Source organism: Megalops cyprinoides, chromosome 21 (assembly GCF_013368585.1).
Source record: "Megalops cyprinoides isolate fMegCyp1 chromosome 21, fMegCyp1.pri, whole genome shotgun sequence".
In the NCBI taxonomy this organism is placed as follows: Eukaryota; Metazoa; Chordata; class Actinopteri; order Elopiformes; family Megalopidae; genus Megalops; species Megalops cyprinoides.
This window is the reverse complement of record NC_050603.1, coordinates 1,030,001-1,057,500: the sequence shown is the minus strand read 5'-3', so window position 1 is coordinate 1,057,500 and position 27,500 is coordinate 1,030,001. Positions and strand designations below refer to the sequence as shown.

Here is a 27,500-nt window from a genome sequence, read left to right as displayed (position 1 = left end):
GTGACGGGGCTAACCCGAACACTCCTTGCTCAACAGCACCATCATATTTGGCTCTGCTGTCATAGCATCCTCTGTATTTCACAACACCAAGCGATGAGGTGTTTCACTGGTCCCTGTATCCATTTTGTAATGGATATGATTATTTTTTTTCCTTCGCGTGACGATCTGACAGCCTGAATCAGGTCCCGTGTGTAGGTAACCCCTCATCGAGACAAAGAAAAGATTTCAGGAACGTCTGTCACATTTGAACTTCAGCCCCCTTGGTTTATGAATAAAGGGAAAAAAGAACCCCAGCTCGTGGATTATTGTTCTTATTGATATTTGTTTGTTCTGCTGTTTATTTACTTCATAGATGTACTCATCCAGAACTTAAAATGGCAGTCATGGAAAACTCATAGAATGTACAGTGTAATCGTGGAATAAAATCCGGTGCAATTATGCAACACAGAGACAATTAAGCACAGGCAATTAGGGAGAAATGCAGTACTGAACAATTAAAGTTAATTTGAGGATTTTTGCTAAATGAAAGAGTTTAGCGTTACGCAAACAATGAACAGAGAGAGAAATATAATGTTTGAGGTGCTAGAGAACTTAACAACTTAATGTCTGAACGATGTTTTTCCCTGATACAGCTGAGAATAATATGGGATGGTTGGGGGGGAGGGGGCTAAATATTTTACATTCCGTAAGAGAGACTTATGTATACACACTGACTGGGCACGTTTTCTGGGAGTTGCCTGTATATGTTGGTTTTATATGGATTTTTTGCAGCTGTACCTGGAGGTCCTGCCAGAGGATAAAAGCCTGTGGATCAATAAGACGAAGGAGCTGAGAGCCGAGTATGAGCAGATCAAAGAGACGGTGAGTGAGCGGGGCAGGTAGAGCCGGGTTCGGTCCATTCCTCCGCCAGCGCACTTCAGCTCCAATTCCAGCTAAATGTCGTGTTTAGGGTTCGCTTATCTCAAGTGTACCAGGTCACATGGCATGACTCAACCTCTCGCAGCCTCGAAGGAGGAGTCCCTCAGGGATACCTCCTTGGTCTCCTTCTCTTGCAAAATCTCTTGGTTCGACCACTTCCTTCCTTTTCCTACCATTGCCAAACAACTCTTCCTGTGATTTCCACCAAATGACCAGTGTATTGCATTTGTGGTGGCCCTGACATGATAGACGTCCCTTTATCTCTGACAGCACATAACCAACCCCCGAAAAGCTGCAGGACACCAGGACCTGGTGGTGAACAACCCTCTGTCTCAGGATGAGGGGGTAAGGGCCTCCGCTCACTGCCCCTCCCTGTACACTTCGTAACACTGAGCTGAGATCTGAACGTTGAGCTTGTTTCATGCTCCCAGCTCAGTGTTGTGGCAGAGTTTGACTTCCTCCAGTGCACTGATGCCTGTTCACCTCTCTGCTTTTCAGAGTCTGTGGAATAAATTCTTCCAGGACAAAGAGCTCAGAGGGATGATCAAGCAGGACGTCCTGAGAACGTAAGTGAAACGTTGGTGCCAAACGTGGGCTCGGCTCACCATAGGAGAGACCTGAAAACATAAATACAGAAGAGAGGAGAGATCTGTAGGGATGGGTTCAGGCCTGTGGGGTGTGTCTGCTACTGTTGCTGATTTTAGTATCACTGTTATTATTTTTATTATGATATCCAGCTTGTGACCCACAGTGTGTGTGAATTTACTGTCTGTAGCAGACAGACAGAGCTGGTGTGTGATTGACAGGACGTGTCTGCTTTTCCCCGCCCCCACAGGTTCCCGGAGATGCAGTACTTCCAGCAGGAGTCTGTGAGGGACATGCTGACGGACATCCTGTTCTGCTACGCCCGCGAGAACGAGCAGCTGCTCTACAAACAGGTACTGATCCTGTTCTCCTAGCCCCTGAAACTGATCCTGTTCTCCTAGCCCCTGAAACTGATCCTGTTCTCCTAGCCCCTGAAAATGAGCAGGTACTGACCCTGTTCTGCTAGCCCCTGAAAATGAGCAGGTACTGACCCTGTTCTGCTAGCCCCTGAAAATGAGCAGGTACTGACCCTGTTCTGCTAGCCCCTGAAAATGAGCAGCTGTTGTTCAGCAGGTGCTGACACGGTCCTGTTCGGTGCTATCGGTATTGACTGTACCTGTCGATGTTAATGAGCGTTAGTGTAAACAGGCTCCGACACCTCGCTGTGCTGTTAATGATCAGAAAGCACGCGCTGTCATGGCGATGACGGACAGCGCGTGCGGACCACGCTGCAGGTGATCTGTGCTGCTTCGCTCCGTCGGTTGAGCAGGGACAGCCTGCCTCTCCGGGTTACCCCGGCGACCAGCGTTTGTTTGTTGAAGCAGGTGTGCAAGACGAGAGCGTTAAAAACAGACGGTGTCCGTTGTAAAGGAGTGACATCACAGGCGTGACAGAGCGGCGTAGAGGCTTCACTGGTACAGCCTCGGGGGTCTGAACATTTGAAAGTCTAAACAAGTGTTTCATCTTGGTTACCTCTGGTGTTGATTTGCCTCCTCTGCACACATGCAAACACACTCGCATGCACACACATACGCACGCACACACATACACACACGCACACGCAGCCCCACACACACACACACGCACACACATACACGCACGCACACACATACACACACACGCAGCCCCACACACACACACACACGCACACGCAGCCCCACACACACACGCGCAGCCCCACACACACACACACACACACACGCAGCCCCACACACACACACGCAGCCCCACACACACACACGCACACACACACACACACACACGCAGCCCCACACACACACACACACGCAGCATATACAGCACAGTTCTCACCCAGCTGAGCTGCCAGCAGGCTCACCTGGAGGAGTCAGAGTCCCTCAGCACCTGTGCAGAATGCAGATGAAGCCGGAGATGAGTTTACTCTGAGGTAGCGTATGATCAGGAGGAAGGGCTCCCTGATGCTGTAGGTCATGTATGCGCTGTAGGTGCAGATTGGAGGAGGCACAGAGGGAGAGCTAAGGAGAAAGAGGAGGAGGAGAGTAGCTCTGAGAGGAGGGGAGCTACACAGTGCCCTGTGCTTTAACTGATGTGTGACCCGGGGTCTCTCTGCGGTGCAGGGCATGCACGAGTTGCTGGCTCCCATTGTCTTCATCCTGCACTGCGACCATCAGGCCTTCCAGCACGCCAGCGAGACCGCCGGCCCCAGGTCAGCCCCTCCCACCGGCCCCTCCCACAACCGCTCTCACAACCACTCCCCATCTCTGCCCAACTCTCACCCAAGCAGAAAACTGGAAAATCTCAAAATACGATGTTGTAGAAGTATTTTCTCCCTGTGGGTTGAGGAAGGAAACACATTACAAAAAGTCAAGTATGGTATTCATAACAAAATGCTATATTTCTGTGTAATTAATTGTAGATGCTAAAGGACATGGTTACGTAGTTGTATTTTTAATTATTATGTATGCTGTGTTCATTTTACAGTGAGGAGATGAAGTCTCTCCTGAACCCAAACTTCCACGAACACGACGCTTAGTAAGTTAATGAAAGCAAAGTTCCACCAGACGTCACAGAAGAATCACAACACAAGTTTCTCTCAGTACCTCTGTCCGTCCACTTTCGTCTTCTCCCTGTGTTTCCCTCCCTTTCTGTCATTCTCTCTTTCCCTCTCTCTCTCTCTCCCCGGGTATTCGGAAGGGTTCCACTCTGTAACCCACCGGTTCTCTGTTCCCCTACACAGTGCCATGTTCTCCCAGCTCATGGAGACAGCGGAACCCTGGTTCTCCAGCTTCGAGCGTGAGGTTCGAAAGGTGGGGCGCTGCTTTGATCTCTGCACACAACAATATTCACTGACACATGGCTGAGCATTCCAGGAAGGGGTTGCGGAAAAGTGCATGTTCTTTCAAGGAATCCACGCGCATGTCAGGGTGAAACCCAGGGAATATGTTTGGTTGGCCATCCCAAGCACATAGCAATGAGATGCTACTAGGCTGATTTGTGAAGGCCTTGGGCATCCAACCAAGCACTTTCCCTGAGTTTTGTTTTTTGGTTCAGTCTGCACTGATAATCAGCAGAGTGCTAAATGTGTTTGTTCTGTAACAAAGAGCTGTTGATTCTGGATTATAATTATTAATCTGTAGGAATACTCCCTTTTCATCGGTTATATGTTTTTTCCAGACTCTATATTAGATCAGCATTTGTTCTCTGGACAAAGCAAAGTGCCCTCCCTTTAATGCACGATCTTTTCTGTCAACACAGATTCGTTATCTTAAGTAGGATACATACAACAGCCAGGTAGACTCCTTCATGACTAAATTAATTTTCCTGAAGTTATTTAAATGATTAAACCCTGTGGAGGTGTTGGTCAGAGGTTGTGAGCTCGCTCCCTCCACAGTCACTAATGAGGGATTATTACTGAGACTCTGCTTCCACTGAGCCTGGTGTAGCTGAGCGGAAAGCTACTCCACCGACACGCTGCCACAAAGCACTGAGATAACACCGCAATGCAAATGATCGCACTTTACGCTCGAGGAAGGGAGATAAGTGTAACTGTGTCCAGCTGTATAAATGCACCATGTAAGCGGTGTAAGCCCGGCCATATGAGTGTATCTGCTGATACATTATGCCGTTGCGGGAAGGGAGAGTTAGTGTATGTACTTCATGTTGTACACTTACACACCACATCACAGAAATGAGGAAAAGGTCCGGCAGACTCGGCCGGCCGCTGTTTTTGTGGTGCCCGTTCCATGCCTGTGCCTTGGGGTTGCCTGGGAGGCGGTGTGTCAGCAGGTGTTTTTTCCCGCTCTCCGCAGGGGAAAGAGGAAATGCTGACGAGCATCCCCTTCGCTCGACCGCAGGACGCCGGCCCTTCTGTCGCCATAGTGACCAAAGTCAACCGCATCCAGGACCAGCTGGTGAAGAAGCACGACATCGAGCTGTACATGCATCTGAACCGGCTGGAGATCGCCCCACAGATCTACGGCATGTGAGTAACTCTGCCCTTCCGACGGTGACATCAGCAACGCTCTCTGCTCCGCCCCTCTCACTGTGACATCAGCAACGCTCTCTGCTCCGCCCCTCTCACTGTGACATCAGCAATGCTCTCTGCTCCGCCCCTCTCACTGTGACATCAGCAACGCTCTCTGCTCCGCCCCTCTCACTGTGACATCAGCAACGCTCTCTGCTCCGCCCCTCTCACTGTGACATCAGCAACGCTCTCTGCTCCGCCCCTCTCACTGTGACATCAGCAACACTCTCTGCTCCGCCCCTCTCACTGTGACATCAGCAAGGCTGTGTTCGCTAAGTACAGTAATATGCTTAGGTAGTAGGGATGTATTCAAACTGTCCTGATTCTCCAGCATCCAAGTCAGCTTCAGCAAGTCGGCATTGAGTCAGAATAGTGTAGTTACATGCTGCTAGGAGCTAGCCAACTTGGCAGCCAGCAAACTTGGTTAGTAATATTAATAGTAGTGGGGCGTTATGAAACTTAGCAAAAGTTACAAAATGTTTTGTCATTTATGAAGGCTTTAACTCAGAAAAGCCTAGGCTTTTAAAATACAGGCGTTATTTTATTCAATAAATGCAGTATTTTATTCATTAGTCTTTTAAAACCGGTTAGGCCTCTTCTGACAGGGCTGGCGGTGGTAAAGCTTGATGACAGAGTTGGTGTTAACCTGCGAATTACACAAGGAGGCCTGAAGTGAAAGTCAATCAATCAGTAATCGATCAATAATTATTTGAAATGTATTGTTTTAAGTCTTTTTCTGTTACTGGAAAATATAGTGTGGATCATAAATGGTAAATAAACATGTGAGATACAACTGTTAAAGTACAGCCTTCAGAGCTGGTGCAGAGCCTTCTCAGACAAACCCCCTCACACCAACACCAGTGTACGTCACACTCAGCAGCCTCAGGTCACAAAGCTGCTATTTTGAAGCAAATAATGTTGGAGTAACATACATTTTAACTTTTTATTCTTAAAATTAATACTCCGTAAATACTGTTTTTGTACGAGTTTGCTTATTTTCCCGATCTGGGTTTGACCTTTAAAAGGGGGCTTTTTCCGAGTATCTGCAGTGAATCAGATGCAGTGGGGGGGTTCGGGGGGGGCAGTCTCCACCGAGGCGCGTCAGCTCTAACTCAGATCAGCTGTGGGAATGGCCTGTTTCAGTGCTCAGAGCACAAACACAATAACAGCCCAGGAATGGCCCTCTTCTGCTTTATAATTATCTGCATGTTTTTATAAGCCTTTATCTTTTAATCCTGCATAAGTGCGCAGTATTGGCTAAATGACTGTAATTCCAGAGGGCTGTAATCACGGCTGCTTCTGCGGGATTCCCCCTCTGAGCGTTACCGTGAGAGAAGCGTGAGGGGGTACAGAGCCGTAGTGTCTCTCTGTGGCCTGTGTGAGCGTCACTCCGGAGAGGGTCAGGGTTCGGTGGCAGACATTGTGGTGATAGAGGTGCTTAGAGTTAGAGCTGTTTCTGCTGCTGCCAGCTGAACTGTTACACACCCCAAAGAAGCACTGCCTCCTCAGTCCACTCTCTTCCCTCTCACACCTCCCCTCTCTCCTGCGGTTCTCTGCCTTCTCTTCTCTCTGTGAGTGTGTGTCTGTATTTTTCCCCACATGGTTTTGTCCTGTCTGTGGACTTGCAGTTTGTTCTGTTCTATAGGTGAGCTCCCCTGTCCCCCTGACCCTGTCCCCCTGACTCTGTCCCCCTGGCTCTGTCCCCCTGACTCTGTCCCCCTGGCTCTGCCGCTCACCTGTCCCCCTGGCTCTGTCCCCCTGACTCTGCGGTTCACCTGTCCCCCTGACTCTGTCGTCCTGACTCTGCCACTCACCTGTCCCCCTGACTCTGTCCCCCTGACTCTGCGGCTCACCTGTCCCCCTGGCTCTGTCCCCCTGACTCTGCCACTCACCTGTCCCCCTGACTCTGTCGTCCTGACTCTGCCATTCACCTGTCCCCCTGACTCTGTCCCCCTGACTCTGCGGCTCACCTGTCCCCCTGGCTCTGTCCCCCTGACTCTGCCACTCACCTGTCCCCCTGACTCTGCCGCTCACCTGTCCCCCTGGCTCTGTCCCCCTGACTCTGTCCCCCTGACTCTGTCCCCCTGACTCTGCCGCTCACCTGTCCCTCTGTCTGCTTGCAGCCGGTGGGTGCGGCTGCTGTTTGGGAGAGAGTTCCCCCTGCAGGACCTGCTGGTGGTGTGGGACGCCCTGTTCGCCGACAGCATCACCCTGGACCTGGTGGACTACGTGTTCGTCGCCATGCTGCTTTATATCAGAGACGCCTGTGAGTCTCCGCCCCCTCCACCTGCCAATCAAACAGCCCCTCCCTCCACCTGCCAATCAAACACTCTGTCCCTCCACCTGGCCCTCCCATTGAAAGCAGTCCGAGTCCTCAGCAGACAGAGTGTCGCTTATGTTAATCAAACGCTTTTGGAGGAAGTAAGCACCTTGCGTGTGCTGAATGCTTTACTCCTGGTGTAGAACGCTGCCCTGTTGTTGACCTTCCTGTGTCCAGGCTGCTGAGGTCACTTCCTGATTCAAACACTCCCCCACTGTTCAGAGGGGCAGACAAGCTGGTTCACTCTCAATAAAAAGGCAGTTCTGTTGCTCTCTGGTTTACCCCTATCAAAGATGATAAAAATTATCCACGCAAGCGATCCTCTGCCAAAGGATTGGAGCCAAAACACTGGCTTTAATAAAGGGAAACTGAAGTGTAAGAGCTCGCGTGACCCTGCTAACTGAACTGAGGAACTACTGAATTTATGTTTCCTGAAACAAAGTTTCAGTACTGATACAGTGTGAGAAGTGTGCCACCTACTGGCCAGATGTGGAAACGTTTTCTTGCTGGTGAAGTTCACAGTGGTGTGGAGAGAAGTTTAATGATGAGAACGGGCCATTAGTTCAGCACGGGCCTGTCACTCTGCCTGTGGTGTAGAATGCATGTGCTAAAGTGTCAGGCCTGATGCTGAACATCATCAACAGGGGTCCCTGCTTCCTGTGAATCCCAGTCAGCTATCCCATGCATAAGGAACTAAAGAAACTAAAGAAACACCCCTTCGTGTCAGTGTGAAATGTACCTTCTTTATTCAGTTATTTAATTACCTTAATAAATTTTAGTATTTATTGGTTCACTGTCTGTATGTACGCACACGCTATTGAAGGCGGGTTGTTAAGTTAAAGTTAAGAATGTTTCTAGTGTTGCTGTATATGCTGTAATTATATTTCTATTCTATCTGTCAAAATGAGGGATAATACCCATTTAAGCATCTTTCACATTCTTTCATTCTTATTCTTTATTTTTCCATTAATTTCAGTGAATAGTGAACTGAAAATGATGTGTAAGTCTCTAAAAATGATGCATGTCTCTGACTTATGGTTCGCTCCTGCGTCTGTGTGTCTCTGATTGATTGCTTTTCCCTTGATCTGCATTACAGTGATCGCCAGCAACTTTCAGACCTGCCTGGGGCTGTTGATGCACTATCCACCAATTGGAGACATCCACGCCCTCCTCCACAAAGCTCTGTTCCTGAGGGATCCCAAGGTAAACTGCTCTGAGCCCCACCCTCTCCCCCAAGGTAACACCCCAATACACCCCACTACTCTTTTTAAAACCCTGTCCACCAATGGTAATATCCATCAAAACTCTGCTCCTCTGAGTCTGTTTCTAGCTCTATGCATTTATGTAAATGTGCATGCGCTTTGCCTGTGTGTGTGTGTGAGCGCACTCTTCATAGGTAAGTGTGTTCATACCTTAGTGCACAGAGACAGATATTAGCTCTTAGGGAGATAAATCTCTAGGTTCGGCTGATATTAGCCTGATTCTTTGTTGGGTTAAATTCTACATTTGCCTGATATTAGCCTGATTCTTTGTTGGGTTAATCTCTCTGTTTGTCTGATATTAGCCTGATGTGTCGTGGGGTTAATCTCTGTTTGTCTGATATTAGCCTGATGTGTCGTGGGGTTAATCTCTGTTTGTCTGATATTAGCCTGATGTGTCGTGGGGTTAATCTCTGTGTTTGGCTGATATTAGCCTGATGTGTCGTGGGGTTAATCTCTGTTTGTCTGATATTAGCCTGATGTGTCGTGGGGTTAATCTCTGTTTGTCTGATATTAGCTTGATGTGTCGTGGGGTTAATCTCTGTGTTTGTCTGATATTAGCCTGATGTGTCGTGGGGTTAATCTCTATGTTTGCAGCTCGTTAAGAAGGGTGCTGTTAGCGTGCTCACTGCTGTGCCCCGCCCCCTCACTCCCCCCTTCACTGACCATTAATGGCCTCCCTGCAGATATCCCATCAGCCCCTGGGAAAGAGCCAAGGCACAGAGAGTTTAACCTTCTCCTCCCTCTCATAGTGCTCCCTTAAGGGGGAAGTGTTTGTGTGCCTCTTCTGTGAGTTAAAATTTTTCACTGCTGAATCAGGCTTCACTGTACTTCAGAGCATCTGTATTTATCTGCTGTAAACAGGGCAACGGCTTGCCTGTTCTCAGAAAGTGAACCAGCATCTCGATTCAGTGAAGCTGAAGCCCTCTGCAGATATCCCCCAACACACTTACACACACACAGACTCACACACACACACACACACACATGCACACACACACACATGCACACACACACACGCACACACACACAGACTCACACACACACAGACTCACACACACACACACACACAGACTCACACACACACACACTCACACTCACACACACAATGACAGTCTCTCACAGGTCGATCTTAATTTGTTTATGTGAGCATGTGGTTGTGTTATTTCTGGGAAAGAGGGAGCTTTAGATGTATTGCCCGGGCTGAAGAGAGAAGGGTGTGTGATGTTTTGGGGCAATTAGGATTCAATGGTGCTTTTATTAGCTGGAACCTGAACCAGAAGAACAAAGTGTGTGTTCCTTGAGGGGTGAAAAGCACTCGTCTTTAACATGTTGAGCATTAAACTCTGAGTGGTGTTAATGCTCCCTGCTTCCCCTACTCTTCTCAGAACAACCCGAGACCCGTAAACTACCAGTTCCAGCAGAACCTGGATTATTACAAGACCCGCGGCGCTGACCTGATGAACAAAACACGGTGAGATGCCCTGACCCCCGCACTCTCCCCGAAACTTTCCCCAGAGAGGAGCCTTAACCCCTGCACTCTCCCCAGAGAGAAGCCTTAACCCCCGCACTCTCCCCGAAACTTTCCCCAGAGAGGAGCCTTAACCCCTGCACTCTCCCCGAAACTCTCCCCAGAGAGGAGCCTTAACCACCACACTCTCCCCGAAACTCTCCCCAGAGAGGAGCCTTAATCCCCGCACTCTCCCCGAAACTCTCCCCAGAGAGGAGCCTTAACCCCTGCACTCTCCCCGAAACTCTCCCCAGAGAGGAGCCTTAACCACCACACTCTCCCCGAAACTCTCCCCAGAGAGGAGCCTTAATCCCCGCACTCTCCCCGAAACTCTCCCCAGAGAGGAGCCTTAACCCCTGCACTCTCCCCGAAACTCTCCCCAGAGAGGAGCCTTAACCACCACACTCTCCCCGAAACTCTCCCCAGAGAGGAGCCTTAATCCCCGCACTCTCCCCGAAACTCTCCCCAGAGAGGAGCCTTAACCCCTGCACTCTCCCCGAAACTCTCCCCAGAGAGGAGCCTTAACCACCACACTCTCCCCGAAACTCTCCCCAGAGTGGGCCTTAACCCCTACATGCTCTCCTGGATTTGGGTATTAAGGGATCTCCCTTGTCATTATGCCTCTCTCATTTTTATTTTTTCTATTTCATCTTTATTTTTCTCTCTCTGCCCCCTCCCCCCTCAGAGCGACTGCCAGGACCGCCCCTCTCAACATTAATAAGGTTTCCAGCAGTTTGCTGAATTTCGGGCGGAAGCTGATCGCCCCGGCCATCTCTGCCCCCTCCAGCAGCATCTCGCCCATCAACAGCGAGGTGGTGTCTGCCCCGCCCCCGGTGACGCGCACCGCGCCCGTGCCCATGCCCGCCCCCGGCCCCGCCCCCGGCCCCGCCCACTCACAGGCCAGCGCGCAGACGCAGATGCAGCAGCACAGACTGCTGAAGTCCGAGAGCATGCCCGTGCACCTGAGCAAAGGTGAGCTCACACACCTGTACGCTCACATATACACGTACCTACACTATGCATATAAATCCACACCTGTACGCTCACATATACCTACACTATGCATATAAATCCACACCTGTACGCTCACATATACCTACACTATGCATATAAATCCACACCTGTACGCTCACATATACACGTACCTACACTATGCATATAAATCCACACCTGTACGCTCACATATATCTACACTATGCATATAAATCCACACCTGTACGCTCACATATACACGTACCTACACTATGCATATAAATCCACACCTGTACGCTCACATATACCTACACTATGCATATAAATCCACACCTGTACGCTCACATATACACGTACCTACACTATGCATATAAATCCACACCTGTACGCTCACATATACCTACACTATGCATATAAATCCACACCTGTACGCTCACATATACACGTACCTACACTATGCATATAAATCCACACCTGTACGCTCACATATACCTACACTATGCATATAAATCCACACCTGTACGCTCACATATACCTACACTATGCATATAAATCCACACCTGTACGCTCACATATACACGTACCTACACTATGCATATAAATCCACACCTGTACGCTCACATATACACGTACCTACACTATGCATATAAATCCACACCTGTACGCTCACATATACACGTACCTACACTATGCATATAAATCCACACCTGTACGCTCACATATACCTACACTATGCATATAAATCCACACCTGTACGCTCACATATACCTACACTATGCATATAAATCCACACCTGTACGCTCACATATACACGTACCTACACTATGCATATAAATCCACACCTGTACGCTCACATATACCTACACTATGCATATAAATCCACACCTGTACGCTCACATATACCTACACTATGCATATAAATCCACACCTGTACGCTCACATATACACGTACCTACACTATGCATATAAATCCACACCTGTACGCTCACATATACACGTACCTACACTATGCATATAAATCCACACCTGTACGCTCACATATACACGTACCTACACTATGCATATAAATCCACACCTGTACGCTCACATATACACGTACCTACACTATGCATATAAATCCGCACCTGTACGCTCACATATACAGTACATATACATCCACATGTACACACACACACACACACACACTCAGGTACTCACACACACACACTCAGGCACTCAAGCATTCACACACACACACACTCACGCATTCACACACACGCACACTCACACATTCACACACACGCACACTCACGCATTCACACACACACACACTCTCTCACACACACACACTCTCACACACACACACACACACACACACTCAGGCACTCACGCATTCACACACACGCACACGCACACTCACGCATTCACACACACACACACACACACACACACACACACACACACACACACACACACACACACACACACACTCTCTCTCACTCACACACACACACACACACACACACACACACACACACACACACACACACACACACACACACACACACACACACACACACTCACGCATTCACACACACACACACACACACACACACACACACACACACACAGAGCACACGCAGTGTGTGACTGGCCTCACCGCTCTCCTGTCTGTCAGATGGAGCTGCAGACGGAGGCACTCAGGTCTCTGTCCCCGCCCAGATTCGTACTGATGCCCAAGGTAACGACTGCCATAGCAACCGCATCAGCACCACCACGTGCCCGTGTGTTTGTGTGTGCATTAGTGCTTGTGTTTGACAGTGTGCGCAGCAGCCTGAAATCGCCTCATTTCGCTGTCCCACACGCATGCGGTACTGCCACCAGGCCACCAGGGGGCGACAGAGTACTGTGCCTTCATGATACAAACACATATCTGACAAAGAGGATAACGACTTTCTTTACATTTCAGCAGTATTTTTGTGAATAAATCAAAAATGTATTTTATTGCAGAGTTTTGGGCTCCTACAGAGCCCCTCGGTGGCTCATTAGGGCTCATTTAATCAGACGGGTTGTGTGGAATGCTGTGTTTGTATTGCTGTGTTCTGCATAAGCTGGTAGGACATCTCTCATTCTGTAAAAACGCTGTTCTTACAGGAACATGGAAAGTAGTTGATGTATAATCAGTAAAACTAAGCAAAAGCCCAGTGTAGAGATGCACAGCAGTATGATGAATGGTTTAAAATGGAAACTTTAGGGATTTGAACCCGTGCTGGATGCTAGCTCTGCTCCGTGGTGCATGTGGCTTTGTCTCTCTCAGCTACGCCTTCTTCACTCTTTAATGGGCAGGACTGCAAGGGAGCATTAGAGGTAGTGTTGCTGTTGGACCCCGTGTTCAGTGCCTTCTGCTGAAGCCTGTCTGTAAATGTCCTGCTGTATAAGTTCACTCTCTGTAAACTATAAGCTATGTAACAATGCAGGGGTTCCTGCCAAGCCAGTGAGTAATGTTAGCAATGCGGACATCTCTTTCTGTGCTAACACCTGTATTGGTTGTGCTGTGAGCAGCATGTTAGTGAATCAGAGCAGCATGTTAGAGAATCAGAGCAGCACCGTAGTGAATGAGAGTGGCATGTTGGTGAATAAAAGCAGTGTGTTAATGAACGAGAGCAGCGTGTTAGCAAATAGGAGCAGCACGTTATAGTGTGCGCGAACAGCATGTTAGTGAGTGAGAGCAGCATGTGTGAGCGTGTGGATGCGGTCTGCTGCCATTCCTGAAGGTTGCATCGTGGATGTGTGGAGTGAACGCACCTGTTGACAGGTAGGCTGTGTCCCCATCCGCAGGCCCCAGCTCCAGGACGGTCAGCTCGTCTCCGAGCATCGAGAGTCTGCCCGGGTCGCGTGACTACGCCACCGCGTCCCCCCCGCTCTCCGCCACCAAGAAGGACTCCTTCTTCAACATCACCCGCTCTCGCTCCCACAGCAAGAGTATGAGCAAGAAGGAGGCGGTGAGCCTGCCTCTCTCTCTCTCTCTTTCTTTTTCTCTCCCTCTTTTTCTCTCTCCCCTTTTTCTCTCTCTTTTTCTCTCTCTCTTTCTCTTTCTCTCTCCCACTTTTTCTCTCTCCCTCTCTCTCTTTCTTTTTCTCTCTCTCCCTCTCTCTCCGTTTCTCTCTCTCCCTCCCTCTCTCTCTCCCTCTCTCTCTCCCTCTCTTTTTCTCTCTCCCTCTCTCTCTCTCTCCCTCCCTACTTCCTCTACAGTCTCTCCTTTTACCCGTTCCTCTCTCCCTCCTTCCCAGGAGGTTCACAGCCCACTCAGCTGAGCGCTGGCACAGAGTGGTGATATCAGTTGAGGCCAGTGTGTGTGTGTGTTGCAGGAGGAGGAGCTGGAGGCCCAGGTGTCCTTCCTCCAGGGGCAGCTGAATGACCTGGAGGCCATGTGCAAGTACTGCGCCAAGATGATGAACGTGCACATCGGTGAGATTAACAACATTTCAATCAACCCAACGTGCACATCGGTGAGATTAACAACATTTCAATCAACCCAACGTGCACATCGGTGAGATTAACATTTCAATCAGTCAGGTGGTCTTTGCATGTCCAGTGATACGCTGGCGAGGCTGAAGCCAGGGTCTTAGTCAGGAACAACACTTTGGAGAGAGAGTTCTGCTGATGATACAATATTGAGTTTAACTACATTCTGCATTTTTAACCGCTGGCAGAAAGGAAAGCCGCAGGTTCCGGGCCTGATCAGCTCTGAGCCGATGGTTAAACAGGCCGTGTTAGAACATACCACCTCCCACTCATTCGTACCAGCGTTAAACCCCACTGCCCGTTACCACGGCAACAGTGAGACAGACAGCTGACGGGCAATTAGATTAGAATTGCGCTCATTAGTGAGTGTCTGAACCCGCGATGAAGAAATCCCTCAGCAGCCGCTCGTTAGAGCCCGCCTCTTTAACCTCGTTAAGGGCAATTAACCGCCTTTCCTCTTTTCATTAGCCACGAGAGCGAGGCTCGGTGGCGCCGGCAAACTCCAGAAACGCTGACGCTCGCTGACAATACCAGCCTGAGACAGCCTGGCAACCACGAGTTTTATAATGTGGATTTCATGTCAGGAAGTCTCTCTAAGGATTTTCAATTTGTACACCCCATGTATTTGTTTTTTATTTCTTAATTGTTCATTAAGAGATTTATTAATTGTTTATTAATAGTTGATTAACTAATGACATCAATGTCTTGAGGACTCTTCCTGAAACACCTGAGAGAACAAACACATCCCCTGTTTCAGTCGACCGGCGAGTGAATGGAACTCAAAAGAATGGAGTGGAGTTGAGAGAAGTGGAATGGAGTCTCTGATGGGAGTCTGAGGCCCACTGCGGTCACGGCTCCCACTGGCTGGCCTTTAACTCGTTGTCTCTGGTTCCATCTCAGGTGGTGTAAAGGTTCTCTCCTTTCCTTTCTCTGCAGGTAAAATCCAGGACGTGATCCTGCAGGAGAATCTGGCCAAGGAGGATGAGGTGCTGGTGTCTCTGGCAGGACTCAAACAGGTAACTGTGAGCTAGACTCAAACAGGAGCCACTGAGCTGGATTCCACTGGATTCCATGCAGTAATGTTCTCCTCCATAGATTAAGGACATCCTGAAGGGGTCACTGCGCTTCAACCAGAGCCAGCTGGAGGCTGAGGAGAACGAGGAGATCACCATCGCTGACGACCACTACTGCTCCACCGCACAGCAGGGGGGAGACCGCAACGGCCACGGGGACGCCGAGGGAGACCAGCCACAGCCACTACCTGAGCAGCAGGTAACCCTGACCACCCCGACCACCAGGTAACCCTGACCGCCCCGACCACCTGAGCTGCAGGTAAACCTGACCGCCCTGACCACCTGACCAGCAGGTAACCCTGACCACCCCGACCACCTGAGCTGCAGGTAACCCTGACCGCCCCGACTACCTGACCAACAGGTACCCCTGACCACCCCGACCACCTGACCAACAGGTACCCCTGACCACCCCGACCACCTGACCAACAGGTACCCCTGACCACCCCGACCACCTGAGCTGCAGGTAACCCTGACCGCCCCGACCACCTGAGCTGCAGGTAAACCTGACCGCCCTGACCACCTGACCAGCAGGTAACCCTGACCACCCCGACCACCTGAGCTGCAGGTAACCCTGACCGCCCCGACTACCTGACTAACAGGTACCCCTGACCACCCCGACCACCTGACCAACAGGTAACCCTGACCACCCCGACCACCTGAGCTGCAGGTAACCCTGACCACCAGACCAGCAGGTAACCCTGACCACCCCAGCCACCTGAGTTGCAGGTAACCCTGACCGCCTGACCACCACTGGACCACCTTCTCACTAACTGAACTGCTTGTCTCCCCTAGGGGGTGCAGTTGGGGGGCCAGCACTGGGATGACTACATCCTGATCTCACAGGATGAAGATACCCCGCCTGAAACAGAGGAGAGGAAGACTGCGGAGCCATCCAGGGGGGCCAAGCCCGCCCGCACTCCCCGAGCAGGCCAGGGGGGGTCCCGGGGGGAGCAGGAGGCGGGGGGCTTCCAGGACCCCCTGACAGGCACGGCGTCAGGGTCCTCCAGTGCCCTGGGGTCCAGCCCAGACGATGACAGCACCAACAGCAAGGACTCTGACTTCACCATTGTGAACCCCATGGACCTGTGAGCCCTCTGCTGGGGGCCGCTGCCCCCTGCTGGTGAAAAGCAGATCCACAGCTGTATCTTTGCACACTTTTACTGAACTTGAGCCCAGACTCCCGCCCCATTCTCCAATGTGCCCCTCCCACCTGCTGCCCCCCGCGTGCATGGAGACGCTCTTTACCTGCCTGCAAGGTGGGGGTGTGGCTTATGGGAGACCCTGCCTCAGACCCGCCCTCATCCCCAGTGCCCCGCCCCTCCCCGCCCACACTGCCTGTCCATGAGTGCCTGGAAGAGCCTTCATTATCACTAATCTCTGCAGTTCTTCTCTTTATTAGTACTTTTTTTTTTTTTTTTTTTTTTTTTAGAGATTTTAACTCATTGCTCTCAATTTCACAGCAAAAATGATTAAATTATGAAAGAATACTAGTTTTCTTTTTAAATGATGATCTGTGAACATTCATATTTTTTACCAACCATTTCATTTACCGTCTTACCGTTTTTTTTTTTTTCTCCAGTTGGTTCCGGTGGTAACCTTGTATAGCGTTGCACGTAGAGAATCCCTCTGTAGAATAAAAACATAACTAACTATATGCAAACCTTCTCATTCCCCTGCCTTTGTCCAAAGGATAAGCCTATCATCTTGGTGTTTAAAGCATTATTCACTCTGAGACTGCATTTTGGTGTAATTTTAAGTGTTGTTCAAAAACGTACTGAGTCCTACTGTACACTAGGGGGAGCTAAGTATTGGTACGTACACCTCAATGGCAGTTACAGGCGGCTCATGTACTTCACTGTCTTTAGAGTATTCTTAAATGGCAAAAGGAAGTTGTGGTTTTGTCGTCCCCATAGGAATATGTTGTTTGGGATATGTTAAATGTATTTTTGCTGTACACAAATACAAGTAAAAATTAGTCCAGTTATAAAAACATCTTAAAAACACTGCTGACAGGTACGCGGAGGGCCGTGTGTAAATGATAGAACAGGTTTATTCGTTTACTGTAGGTTGGAATGGGACAGAAAAGTGTAAACAGTTTCCTGGGGTTCTGTGAGAGCCCAGCTGGCAGCAGAGAGCAGCCCTAACCCTAACTGTGTTTATAAAATGGAGCATCTTTCATCTGCATAAACTGTCAAACACAGGTGGGACATAGCGTGGGACAGTACCCCTGCCAAAACCATACAGAACGGTATATTAAAATGACATAAAAATAGAAGAAATTTCTCTCAAAATGTGCCATATTGTAAAATCACAATACATTCTACAATATATGCATTAAATTGCATATGAAAGTGGAAATAATTATTCTTATTGTCAATACATGTTACCAGAGAAGGAACAGTAAGGCTTTATGAATGTCAGAGTGGGTGGAGCTCTACAGTGCTGACTTAACCAATGTGTTTGGAGCAAAGGCTTTGGATTGGTCCACTTGCCAGCGTGGGGTTCATGAAGCCTCACTGTGCCATCACTGTATGTCACATATGGGCATGTATCATCATATTTAATACTTTCATATTTAACCACATCTTAGTATGCACTGCCTGTGCATATGGGTCGCAGTGGTTCTGTGGGAGGGACAGAACCTGGAACACTGTCATGGTGTGAAAATGGCATCTGACCATCCAGGTGACCTCCAGATGACGGCCAGGTGACCGGCAGGTGAGTGGAGCCTGTTGGTCTGACGGACAGTTGGGTGGTGACCGTGATGAGACACGTGTCACCTGTAACCGTGTCCATAAACAGACACCTGGAATGGCTGTGAAATAAGTTAACACACACGCCCTCACACACACACTCGGCGAGACACACTCGCTGGTTCACTTTCACACACTCCAAAAGTCTTTTTTTTTTTTTTAAATAAAAACTTAAAAACATTTTTTCCAGAGGCGCTGCAGTTTTGGCAGAATCAGAAACCCTTCTGCTCCTCGACCTCAGAGGGCGGGGCAGGGTTGGGGGCGCCATCCCCAAACTCTTTTTTTTATTTTCACAGTTTGTACGGAGAGGCTCGCAGGAGTCGGGGAGGTCAGGGGTCAGAGGGAGGTAGGGGTCATGGCAGCCTGGTAAAGGTGACCCTTCCTGCTGAACACCTCTGTGATCGACCCCCCCACACACTCGCCTCTGAAAGAGGAACCGTATTCAGAGAGGAGGAAGGGACAAACATTGCACTTACAGCAGAAAGAGGAGGGCACTCGTATGTACATGCTCGGGTGCGCGCGCATGCCCGTCACGCGGTCGCAGCCGGTCACAGCCGGTCGCAGCCGGTCGCAGTCGGGCGCAGCCGGGCCCAGCGAGCTGCGCGTGTGTGCAGCTCCTCCTGCCTCACTCACACACTCTCTTACATTCACAGCTGCTTCTGCCCGTGGACTCAGCCAGCCTGTCCTTGTGCTTTACTGTTCCCCACAGACTCAACAACGTCTCTGTCACACTCTGCACATTTGGCACTGTGTCTGTGTTAGTCTCTGTCACTGTGTCTGTGTTAGTCTCTGTCACTGTGCCTGTGTCTCTGTCTGTGTTAGTCTCTGTCACTGTGTCACTGTGTCTGTGTTAGTCTCTGTCACTGTGCCTGTGTCTCTGTGTCTGTGTTAGTCTCTGTCACTGTGTCTGTGTTAGTCTCTGTCACTGAGGAGTCTTGGAGGCGCTGGGGTGTGTGTGTGTGTGTGTGTGTGTGTGTGTGTGTGATCGTGTGATTGTGGGATCAGGCTCAGTTCTCCCCGCCCCTCAGTCCTTGTTCTGCCCCCTCCCCCTCGGGAATGGCCTCCAGGCTTCGGCGTGGCTTGGTCCTCTCGCTGGCCACGCCCCCTGCCCCGCCCTTGCACAGGTTGCTGGTGAGAGCTGCTAGTTGTATCTGCTTCAGGTTCTCCATCACCTCATTCTTAGCATGCTTCAGCAGGTCCGCCTGGCCCTGAGAGGAAGGAGGGGGTCAGGGGTCAGGGGTCAGAGGACAGCAACTGAGGACCACATGTGCCCGGGCAGCAGGGGGAGTGTCAGGCAGCACACATCCCTCCAGACTCCGTGTGCCGTGGAGGTGGAGCCAGAAGAACAGGAAATTAAAGTAACGAGTGGAGTTTTGTGTTATTTGCCCTTCACTCTTTCAGAGCATGCAGCTGTGTAGACAGGTGTGGCAGGCATTCACAGCAGCCATGAAAGCGAGAACAGGAGCGGAGCGTTCGTCCGGATTCAGACACAAGGTCGCTCCACAGAATCTGATCAGTAAAACTGCACCACAGGCTCGAGCACCGTCTAATTCAGTTCAGATTTCTGATAAACTTCCATTCTGAAACTTACAGCTGTGATCGCATGCCTGGTTGCTATGTACAGTGTGCTACCAAAGTTGCAGTATACAGGGATGTGTGTGTTTACAGTTCTGAGATACGAGCTGAACTCGTGGGCGTGTCAGTGATCACAGCTCTGTGTCACTGGATTGAACGCAAGTATCGCTAAGCAGGCAGACCTGGGGTGTGCTGCCTGTCTGCGTTTCCATGGCGATGGGAATGATGGGTATTCATGAGCTGCTGTCACCTTCATAGAGAGACGGCCTCTAAAGGCTGCTTACCGCTCCCTCTGCGAGCAGCATGCCAGCGCCATGGCAACACGCCCGGGGGCGTGGCTGTGTCCGCCGTGCACCGCATGAATATGCGGATTTAATTGGCTGGGCAGCAAGGTCGATCGTGTCATTGGCTGGTGGATTGATTAGGTGAGTTCGGGTTGGGAATTGAACAGTGACCTCTGTTTCACCTCTCCACAGTTAATCTGTCACACGCTCTTTAGTTATGCCTGATTCATGGACCGCTAACGTTAGCAGCTGCTAATCTCGGCGCTGTTTCAGTCCCCCTCAGCAGCTCAAATGAGCCTAATTAACCGTCAGGGCCGCGGCAGCGGAGCACTCTGCCTCTGTACCGGGGCGTTTACCGGGGGGGCGGGAGTCTGGGGGGGGTGTTTTGGGGGCTCACCTTCAGGATGGTGATGTTCCAGGTGAAGCTCTCCACGGCTCTCGTGACCTTGCGACCTTTTAGCCCTTCCTTCACAGCCAGGTTGTGCAGGTTTTCATGGAACTCCATCGCTGGGGGGGGCAGAGGCATTAACACACGCTGAACACCGCTGTCTTCAGCTTTACACTCACAGGTGCGAGCCCAGAGCACCTGCCTACCATCAACAGTAATAATAATACTGTGTGACTTCAGGCCCTCGCAGTAGAGCACTGTATATGGCTGTGAGTGTGAAACTGTAACTCACACAGACTTTTCTGCCTCCTGCATCCCACTGTAGTATCCCGGCAACAGCTTCACACACTCGTGACACTCTGGAATATTATGGGGTGTGGAGTCTGCGTGTGACTATGCTCATGGTGTTACGTGATTACATAATGCATAACTGAAATTAATACGCTTTGATGAAGAAAAGGAGGGCTGGGAGGAATGACCCAGAGGAGAAGCACTGAATCACTTAAAATATATGAACTACTCCATTCTCTTTGCACTGTCAGGCTGCATATACACACTCACAGTGTGCAACGCTCTGATTCGGGCTGGACCGGGTCAGTATGTTACGCAGGAAATACTGGTTCTGCTGGCTCTGATTCAGCTGGACCGGGTCTGTATGTTACGGGGGAAATGCTGGTTCTGTTGGCTCTGATTCGGCTGGACCGGGTCTGTATGTTACGCAGGAAATACTGGTTCTGCTGGCTCTGATTCGGCTGGACCGGGTCTGTATGTTACGCAGGAAATACTGGTTCTGCTGGCTCTGATTCAGCTGGACCGGGTCTGTATGTTACGGGGGAAATGCTGGTTCTGTTGGCTCTGGTGCAGCTGGACCGGGTCTGTATGTTACGGGGGAAATGCTGGTTCTGTTGGCTCTGGTGCAGCTGGACCGGGTCTGTATGTTACGGGGGAAATGCTGGTTCTGTTGTCTCTGGTGCGGCTGGACCGGGCCTGTATGTTACGGGGGAAATGCTGGTTCTGTTGGCTCTGGTGCGGTTGGACCGGGTCTGTATGTTACGGGGGAAATGCTGGTTCTGTTGGCTCTGGTGCGGTTCGACTGGGCCTGTATGTTACCGGGGAAATGCTGGTTCTGTTGGCTCTGGTGCGGCTGGACCGGGTCTGTATGTTACGGGGGAAATGCTGGTTCTGTTGTCTCTGGTGCGGCTGTACCGGGCCTGTATGTTACGGGGGAAATGCTGGTTCTGTTGGCTCTGGTGCGGCTGGACCGGATCTGTATGTTACGGGGGAAATGCTGGTTCTGTTGGCTCTGGTGCGGCTGGACCGGGCCTGTATGTTACGGGGGAAATGCTGGTTCTGTTGGCTCTGGTGCGGCTGGACCGGGCCTGTATGTTACGGGGGAAATGCTGGTTCTGTTGGCTCTGGTGCGGCTGGACCGGGCCTGTATGTTACCGGGGAAATGCTGGTTCTGTTGGCTCTGGTGCGGCTGGACCGGGCCTGTATGTTACGGGGGAAATGCTGGTTCTGTTGGCTCTGGTGCGGCTGGACCGGGCCTGTATGTTACGGGGGAAATGCTGGTTCTGTTGGCTCTGGTGCGGCTGGACCGGGTCTGTATGTTACGGGGGAAATGCTGGTTCTGCTCACTAAGCACTTCCACCTGAGGGCGCACAGCAGGATCTGTTCTGGGTCACTGCTGCCTGTGGGGGCGTTGGGGGGGGGTCTCTCTTACGGCTGAATGGGCTCTACGACTGACACATTCTCTCACAGTCATTAAATAACACAGAAGTCCCGAGCAGGGACTACACCACTGTGCGCACACACACACACACGCACACACACGCTGCTGTACCACGGATGCGGTTGCCTAGCAACATGGAGTGTCTGAATGCTCTGCTGTTTCTCGCTGAAAGTGGGCAGAAACGGTGAAGGGGAGTGCTGGCGTGGTAACCAAGCAACCATGCTGTAAGCTGAAGACGTGCTGGTTCCTCAGACACAGAGGGTCAGATGCACAGAGTGTCAGAGACACAGAGAGAGTCAGACACACAGAGTCAGATACACAGAGGGTCAGACACACAGAGAGAGTCAGTAGCGCAGAGGGTCAGACACACAGAGGGTTAAACACAGAGGGTCAGACAAACAGAGCGTCAGACACACAGACTGCCCTGAGAGGCAGAGCTCTGTACAGCAACACGCTGGGAGTTCTGGGCCCCCTGCAGGTGGAGTTTATGCTGCTCTACCTTCCAAAGGGCTTCAAATCCAAACCGGCTTCCACCCACAGTACTTAGAATGAAAACCCTGCTTCACCCGCCCCCAGCTGTCACACAGGAAACAAGAAAAACGAACTGCTTCTTCACTGCGCTTCTGTTCAGTCAGACTGCAGCACGTATCAGACCACAGTGATGTGAGCTCTGTGCATGGTCAGGTTTGCTGCTGAGGGTCTGCTGTTTGACTGGCAAATGCGTGTGCAAGTGGTGAGGAGCGTGCAGTTCGGCACACCCTGATGTTGCCGTGGTGAGAGATGGCCACAGTGAAACTGCGCCCCACCCTGCCGGAAGGAGCGAACAGAAGCCAGCCACAAAAAACATCACCACAGCCTCCAGCCCCTTTGTTGCCATGGAAACGCGTCCCCCGTGCAGGAGGTATGTACACTCTCACCTGCGCGCTGTGTGTGCAGTATCCTCTCGTAGACAGCGTCGGCGTTCTCCATCAGGGTTCTGCTGGTCTGGATGACCTGCAGGAGGAACACAGTGAAACACATTGATTTAACACCATTGATTCAGTCTGTCTTTTCCACCCAGGAAATAACAATACAAAAACACAATGCTACCCCATACACAAACCCCAGCTTTTCCAACAGCACAGAGAGTGCACATTTTCAGGTTTTTCCCCCTTATGCCCTGGTGCAGGTGCACTGGTGCCAGACGCACACTGTGGGCGCTCAGTGGGGTGTAGGTCGCGTCCCGCTGATACCGCCTGACGAGAGCACACAAGCCCATTCGCTCACTGCTGAGGGCTCATCGTCACTGTGGGCAGCGGACCCAGCCGGGTCAGAACCGGGCCACAGGTCTCAGTCTGCACGTCAGACGAGCACTGCGCTCAGCGAGTCACTCAGGAGCTGAATGCGGTTCGGTCTGACGGACACCCGGCGCAGAAAATCAGGGACTGAGACGTCCCACCATGCCCACAGCAGCTGTGTGTAATACTCACTCCTGCCTGCAGGGGGCCACCCCTGTGCTACTGTAGGGATTAGCAGACACACCGTACACACTACATACACCCTGTCTCCCACACACTTGCACAAACACACAGCCAAATACACACAGAAGGTGTTTTCAGACACAAGAGGGTTGTGTGTTTGATGGCCAAAAGCAAACATGGAACCTATATCTATCTGCTGTGTACTACAGGAATTATGGGTAATGGCTTTACAATATATATGTGTGTGTGTGTGTGTGTGTCCGATCTGTTGCGGAGTTTCAGCATCCAGATCATCGCACAAAGACTCGGTTGTGCGCAGAGAGATGACACTGTGCACATGACACACTTGTGATGTGTGCAGCAGGACTGGCCAGCGTGCGCTGAGCGTGTGCGGGCGCATTCGGCCCCGGGACGCAGCTGCGGCTCGCAGTGACTGCGACGCTGTGTCAATGCGCATGCTTCCACACCATGCACTCGCCTTTCACCGCAGCCTTTCACTAACGCCAGGTCACTTACCGTTACCATGGGGAAGAATCACAGCGCGCTGAGTCCCCTCGCTGGCCTTTCAGAAATTCCACTACAGCGTGACCCTCCACGCACGCACGCACGCACACTGAATACACCAATACATGCTCACACACACACACATGCACACACACTGTACAGATAAATGAACTCTCACATGCATACGTATCACATGCATAGTGTAAACACATATGCACACTTAGACATGCACACCGCAATCACATATGTATATACACACAAAGATGTGTCGCATGCTGTAAAGCCTTTCGGTTTTTTTTACTCAGGCCAACATGCAGAATTAAGTGCTCTGTGGATGGTGTAGTCATCTCACTGTTCATAAGGGTCTCTTTACAGCTTAACAGTCTGGTTCATTATTCATAATAAGATCTGTCGATTATGCAACGGTCCGTCACCAGCGCACACGTCAACAGGAGAAACACTTTTTATTCATAAGTGTTGAGATTAAAAGAGCATCATTAAACGCTGCTTGGTGATACTGAATGATCTTCTTCCAGCTGCAGAGAACTAGGTGCTTTGACACAAAATAATCTGGAGGCAGTCCAGACATCGCTCTTTAACTGATTTGGTTCTGTTTAATAATGTGAGGCTTATTTAATTAAACAGGTAAATATATGTTGCTGTGGTACACTGTTTAACCTAATGTGCTTTAAAGCTGATATGGTTAATACATCCTGGGAGAACACAATGCGTGTTGGCTAACTTATGCGCATATAAAATGATAGTCTGGGAAAATATTAGGAAGCAGGCTATATTTGTTTCTGTTTGTTGTTATTTTCTGTTTACCTTGCAAGCTGTTGATTAAAATGACTGGGGCACTTTTTATAACTGAAATTACAAACACCTGTTACTGTGAATATATTTCCTTTTCCATTAACAACGTCGTTCGCCCTTCTTAGCCATCAGCTAACTGACAGATCTTTTATTGTTCGATATCGTTCTCTGGCGATCTGGCTCCTCTCACAGCCGCAGACTCCTCTCTGGTGCCAGCGTGAGAGTAAAGGTGTGTTTAAGGATGCCGCTTTCACACCTGCACTTTCTGCCAGCAGTGCTGAAGCCCCCCAAAGGCCAGAGCCAACCCCAAGTGTGTGCGGCTCGTACCCCGCCACACAGACACACACACACTCACACGCACACTCTCTCACATGCATACACACACGCACGCACACTCTCTCTCGCACGCACACGCACGCACACGCATGCACACACGCACACGCACGCACACGCATGCACACACGCACACACGCACACACACACACACACACACACACATTCTCTCTCACACGCACACACACACGGCTCTCCTGCCTGCCTGATCCTGACTCTCCAGCTCTGGGAATCCCATAGTGTTTGAACGCAGCAGGCTGTTACACCCCCCCCCCCCCCGAGAGGAAGCGCAAACACGCTGTCGCCCCCTCACTCTAATCTCCTGCCAAGCCTCTCTCATGTGGCGTAATTAAAGCGTTGAGTGGAGGTTGAGAAAGCGTTACATCTGTGACCTTCCTGCATTTCCCAGACCGTGTGTGAATCTTTCAGCTGAAATTCTGTCAGTAACTGGAAGAGATTCCTGCAACATTCCCAAAATACAGGCCCTGTACTAATAGCGCAGATGACGGCCATATTTCAATTGCTATTTTCTGGTTCCATAGACATCAGAGGGTACACTCAAACCACCCACAATGCCCACCCTCGCTCTTAAAGGCTGCCTCAAAGCAATTTTGGTCATTTAAGAGGTGAAACCAGCAGCCATGCAGTGACCCAATCCTCTCTGCTTGAAACGACCCCTCAAACAATGCAGTTTAGCGCCCCCTACTGTAAGACAGAGGTGACAGATTTCCCCTGTCAGCCCGCAGGATGCTGGCAGTGTTTTGCCAATGAGCCGAGCTGTCCGGATGAAGTGGGACTACAGCCGTTTCGTTTCTGTCCCGGTGACGTGCCCACGAGCGAAACGGACAGAGCCAATCAAGCGTCCCGGGCTCAGCCTGACCCCTGGAACAGGAAGCATCTCCGCCTCACGGCATTAGCTGCTGTATTGATCCCGCTCATTAGACATCGCTGCTTCTCTGTCCTCTGCGGAAGGACGGCTGAAGCCAGGGCGGAGCTGCTGCAGAAAACGGCATTCAGTCCACGAGTCTGCACTTCCTGTTTCCTTTCTGCCAGAAGGGAGAGGTTTCAATCTCGCTCAGAAAGACATCATGCCACGTACAGATCCCTGTACCCCATGACTCTGAGCGCTCCTGGCCAATCATGGCTTTAAAACGCAGTCAGGTTCTTATTTGATGCCTTCCAGTGGCTTTCCTCTCAGTATTGATGAAAAACGAGATATTAACATCTCATTCCCCAGCATCTTTGACTGCACCCACACATCTGGAGAGAGAGAGATTATGTTTTCCCCACAAAGCCTTGTGGGAGATCTGTGAGTGTGACGTTCCAAATGGGAGGTCTGTGGGGTCTCCCCATGGTGTCTGTCCCGGGGGAAACAGGCTCACCGCCCAGGCAGGAGGGCTAAATGCTCTGAATATGTTAACTAAATGAGATGCAAAGCCATGCTGATGGTGTGCATCCTCTCGGGTTAATGCTGTCTCCCGGAAACAGGGATCCCTTTGTCATCTCAGACCCTCGCCGAACACGCAATCTTTCTGAACGTCTGAGAGAGAAACATTGGTGTGTGCAGACCGTGTGTTTGGCTGCAGTAGTGTGAGGAAGCTGTTAGCACTGCATGTTTGGTTTCAGTGGTGTATGAACGCAGTACGATATGTAAAACAGACTCCTGAGAAAGCACAGCACAGCCAGGGTTGTTTGTTTTAAACAGTCATGACCACACTCGTGCTGAAGGAGGCGTGTTCAAGCACAGACCTGGCCACAACTCCACCCCAATGCAAATCAACTGAACACATTCATGTTCAGACATTTCAGCATTCCTAACCCTAACTCCAGGACACTGGTGTGGTGGGTAGGGAACCTCACTTCTAACTACAGGGCTATGTGATTGAATCCCAGAAGGGGCAGGACACTTACCTTTACCTGTTTCAGTAAAAATCCACAAGCTAAGCCACAATGTAAGAATAAAAGCCATGTTAATTGGCATGGATAAGGTTTACCAAGAAAATGAGTGATGACAG

At 50.5% G+C, this 27,500-nt stretch overlaps 2 protein-coding genes across 3 annotated transcripts in view; one reads left to right on the top strand and one right to left on the bottom strand.

Annotated features, from left to right (window-relative positions):
• tbc1d5 (TBC1 domain family, member 5) overlaps positions 1-17,029 on the top strand; it is a 41,402-nt gene extending 24,373 nt beyond the window's left edge. Inside the window, exons 6-23 of one of the 2 annotated variants that reach the window (XM_036515779.1) lie at positions 772-861; positions 1,189-1,263; positions 1,417-1,484; positions 1,754-1,856; positions 3,099-3,187; positions 3,463-3,513; positions 3,719-3,788; positions 4,791-4,963; positions 7,129-7,271; positions 8,422-8,528; positions 9,973-10,058; positions 10,780-11,066; positions 12,724-12,786; positions 13,884-14,047; positions 14,414-14,513; positions 15,507-15,586; positions 15,666-15,842; positions 16,436-17,029. In XM_036515779.1, the coding sequence (XP_036371672.1) occupies positions 772-861; positions 1,189-1,263; positions 1,417-1,484; positions 1,754-1,856; positions 3,099-3,187; positions 3,463-3,513; positions 3,719-3,788; positions 4,791-4,963; positions 7,129-7,271; positions 8,422-8,528; positions 9,973-10,058; positions 10,780-11,066; positions 12,724-12,786; positions 13,884-14,047; positions 14,414-14,513; positions 15,507-15,586; positions 15,666-15,842; positions 16,436-16,732 (2,223 nt within the window). In that variant the 3' untranslated portion in view covers positions 16,733-17,029. The remainder of the gene's footprint in view (positions 1-771; positions 862-1,188; positions 1,264-1,416; positions 1,485-1,753; positions 1,857-3,098; positions 3,188-3,462; positions 3,514-3,718; positions 3,789-4,790; positions 4,964-7,128; positions 7,272-8,421; positions 8,529-9,972; positions 10,059-10,779; positions 11,067-12,723; positions 12,787-13,883; positions 14,048-14,413; positions 14,514-15,506; positions 15,587-15,665; positions 15,843-16,435) is intronic. The other variant, XM_036515780.1, reaches the window with a different exon arrangement.
• Positions 17,030-19,364: 2,335 nt separating this feature from the next.
• The window catches only part of LOC118768896 (inactive phospholipase C-like protein 2), a 33,208-nt gene continuing 25,072 nt past the window's right edge, over positions 19,365-27,500 (bottom strand). Inside the window, exons 5-7 of the mRNA XM_036515864.1 lie at positions 23,293-23,368; positions 20,653-20,762; positions 19,365-19,604 (exon numbers count right to left, since the gene is read on the bottom strand). Coding sequence (XP_036371757.1) covers positions 19,404-19,604; positions 20,653-20,762; positions 23,293-23,368 — 387 coding nt within the window. The 3' untranslated portion in view covers positions 19,365-19,403. The remainder of the gene's footprint in view (positions 19,605-20,652; positions 20,763-23,292; positions 23,369-27,500) is intronic.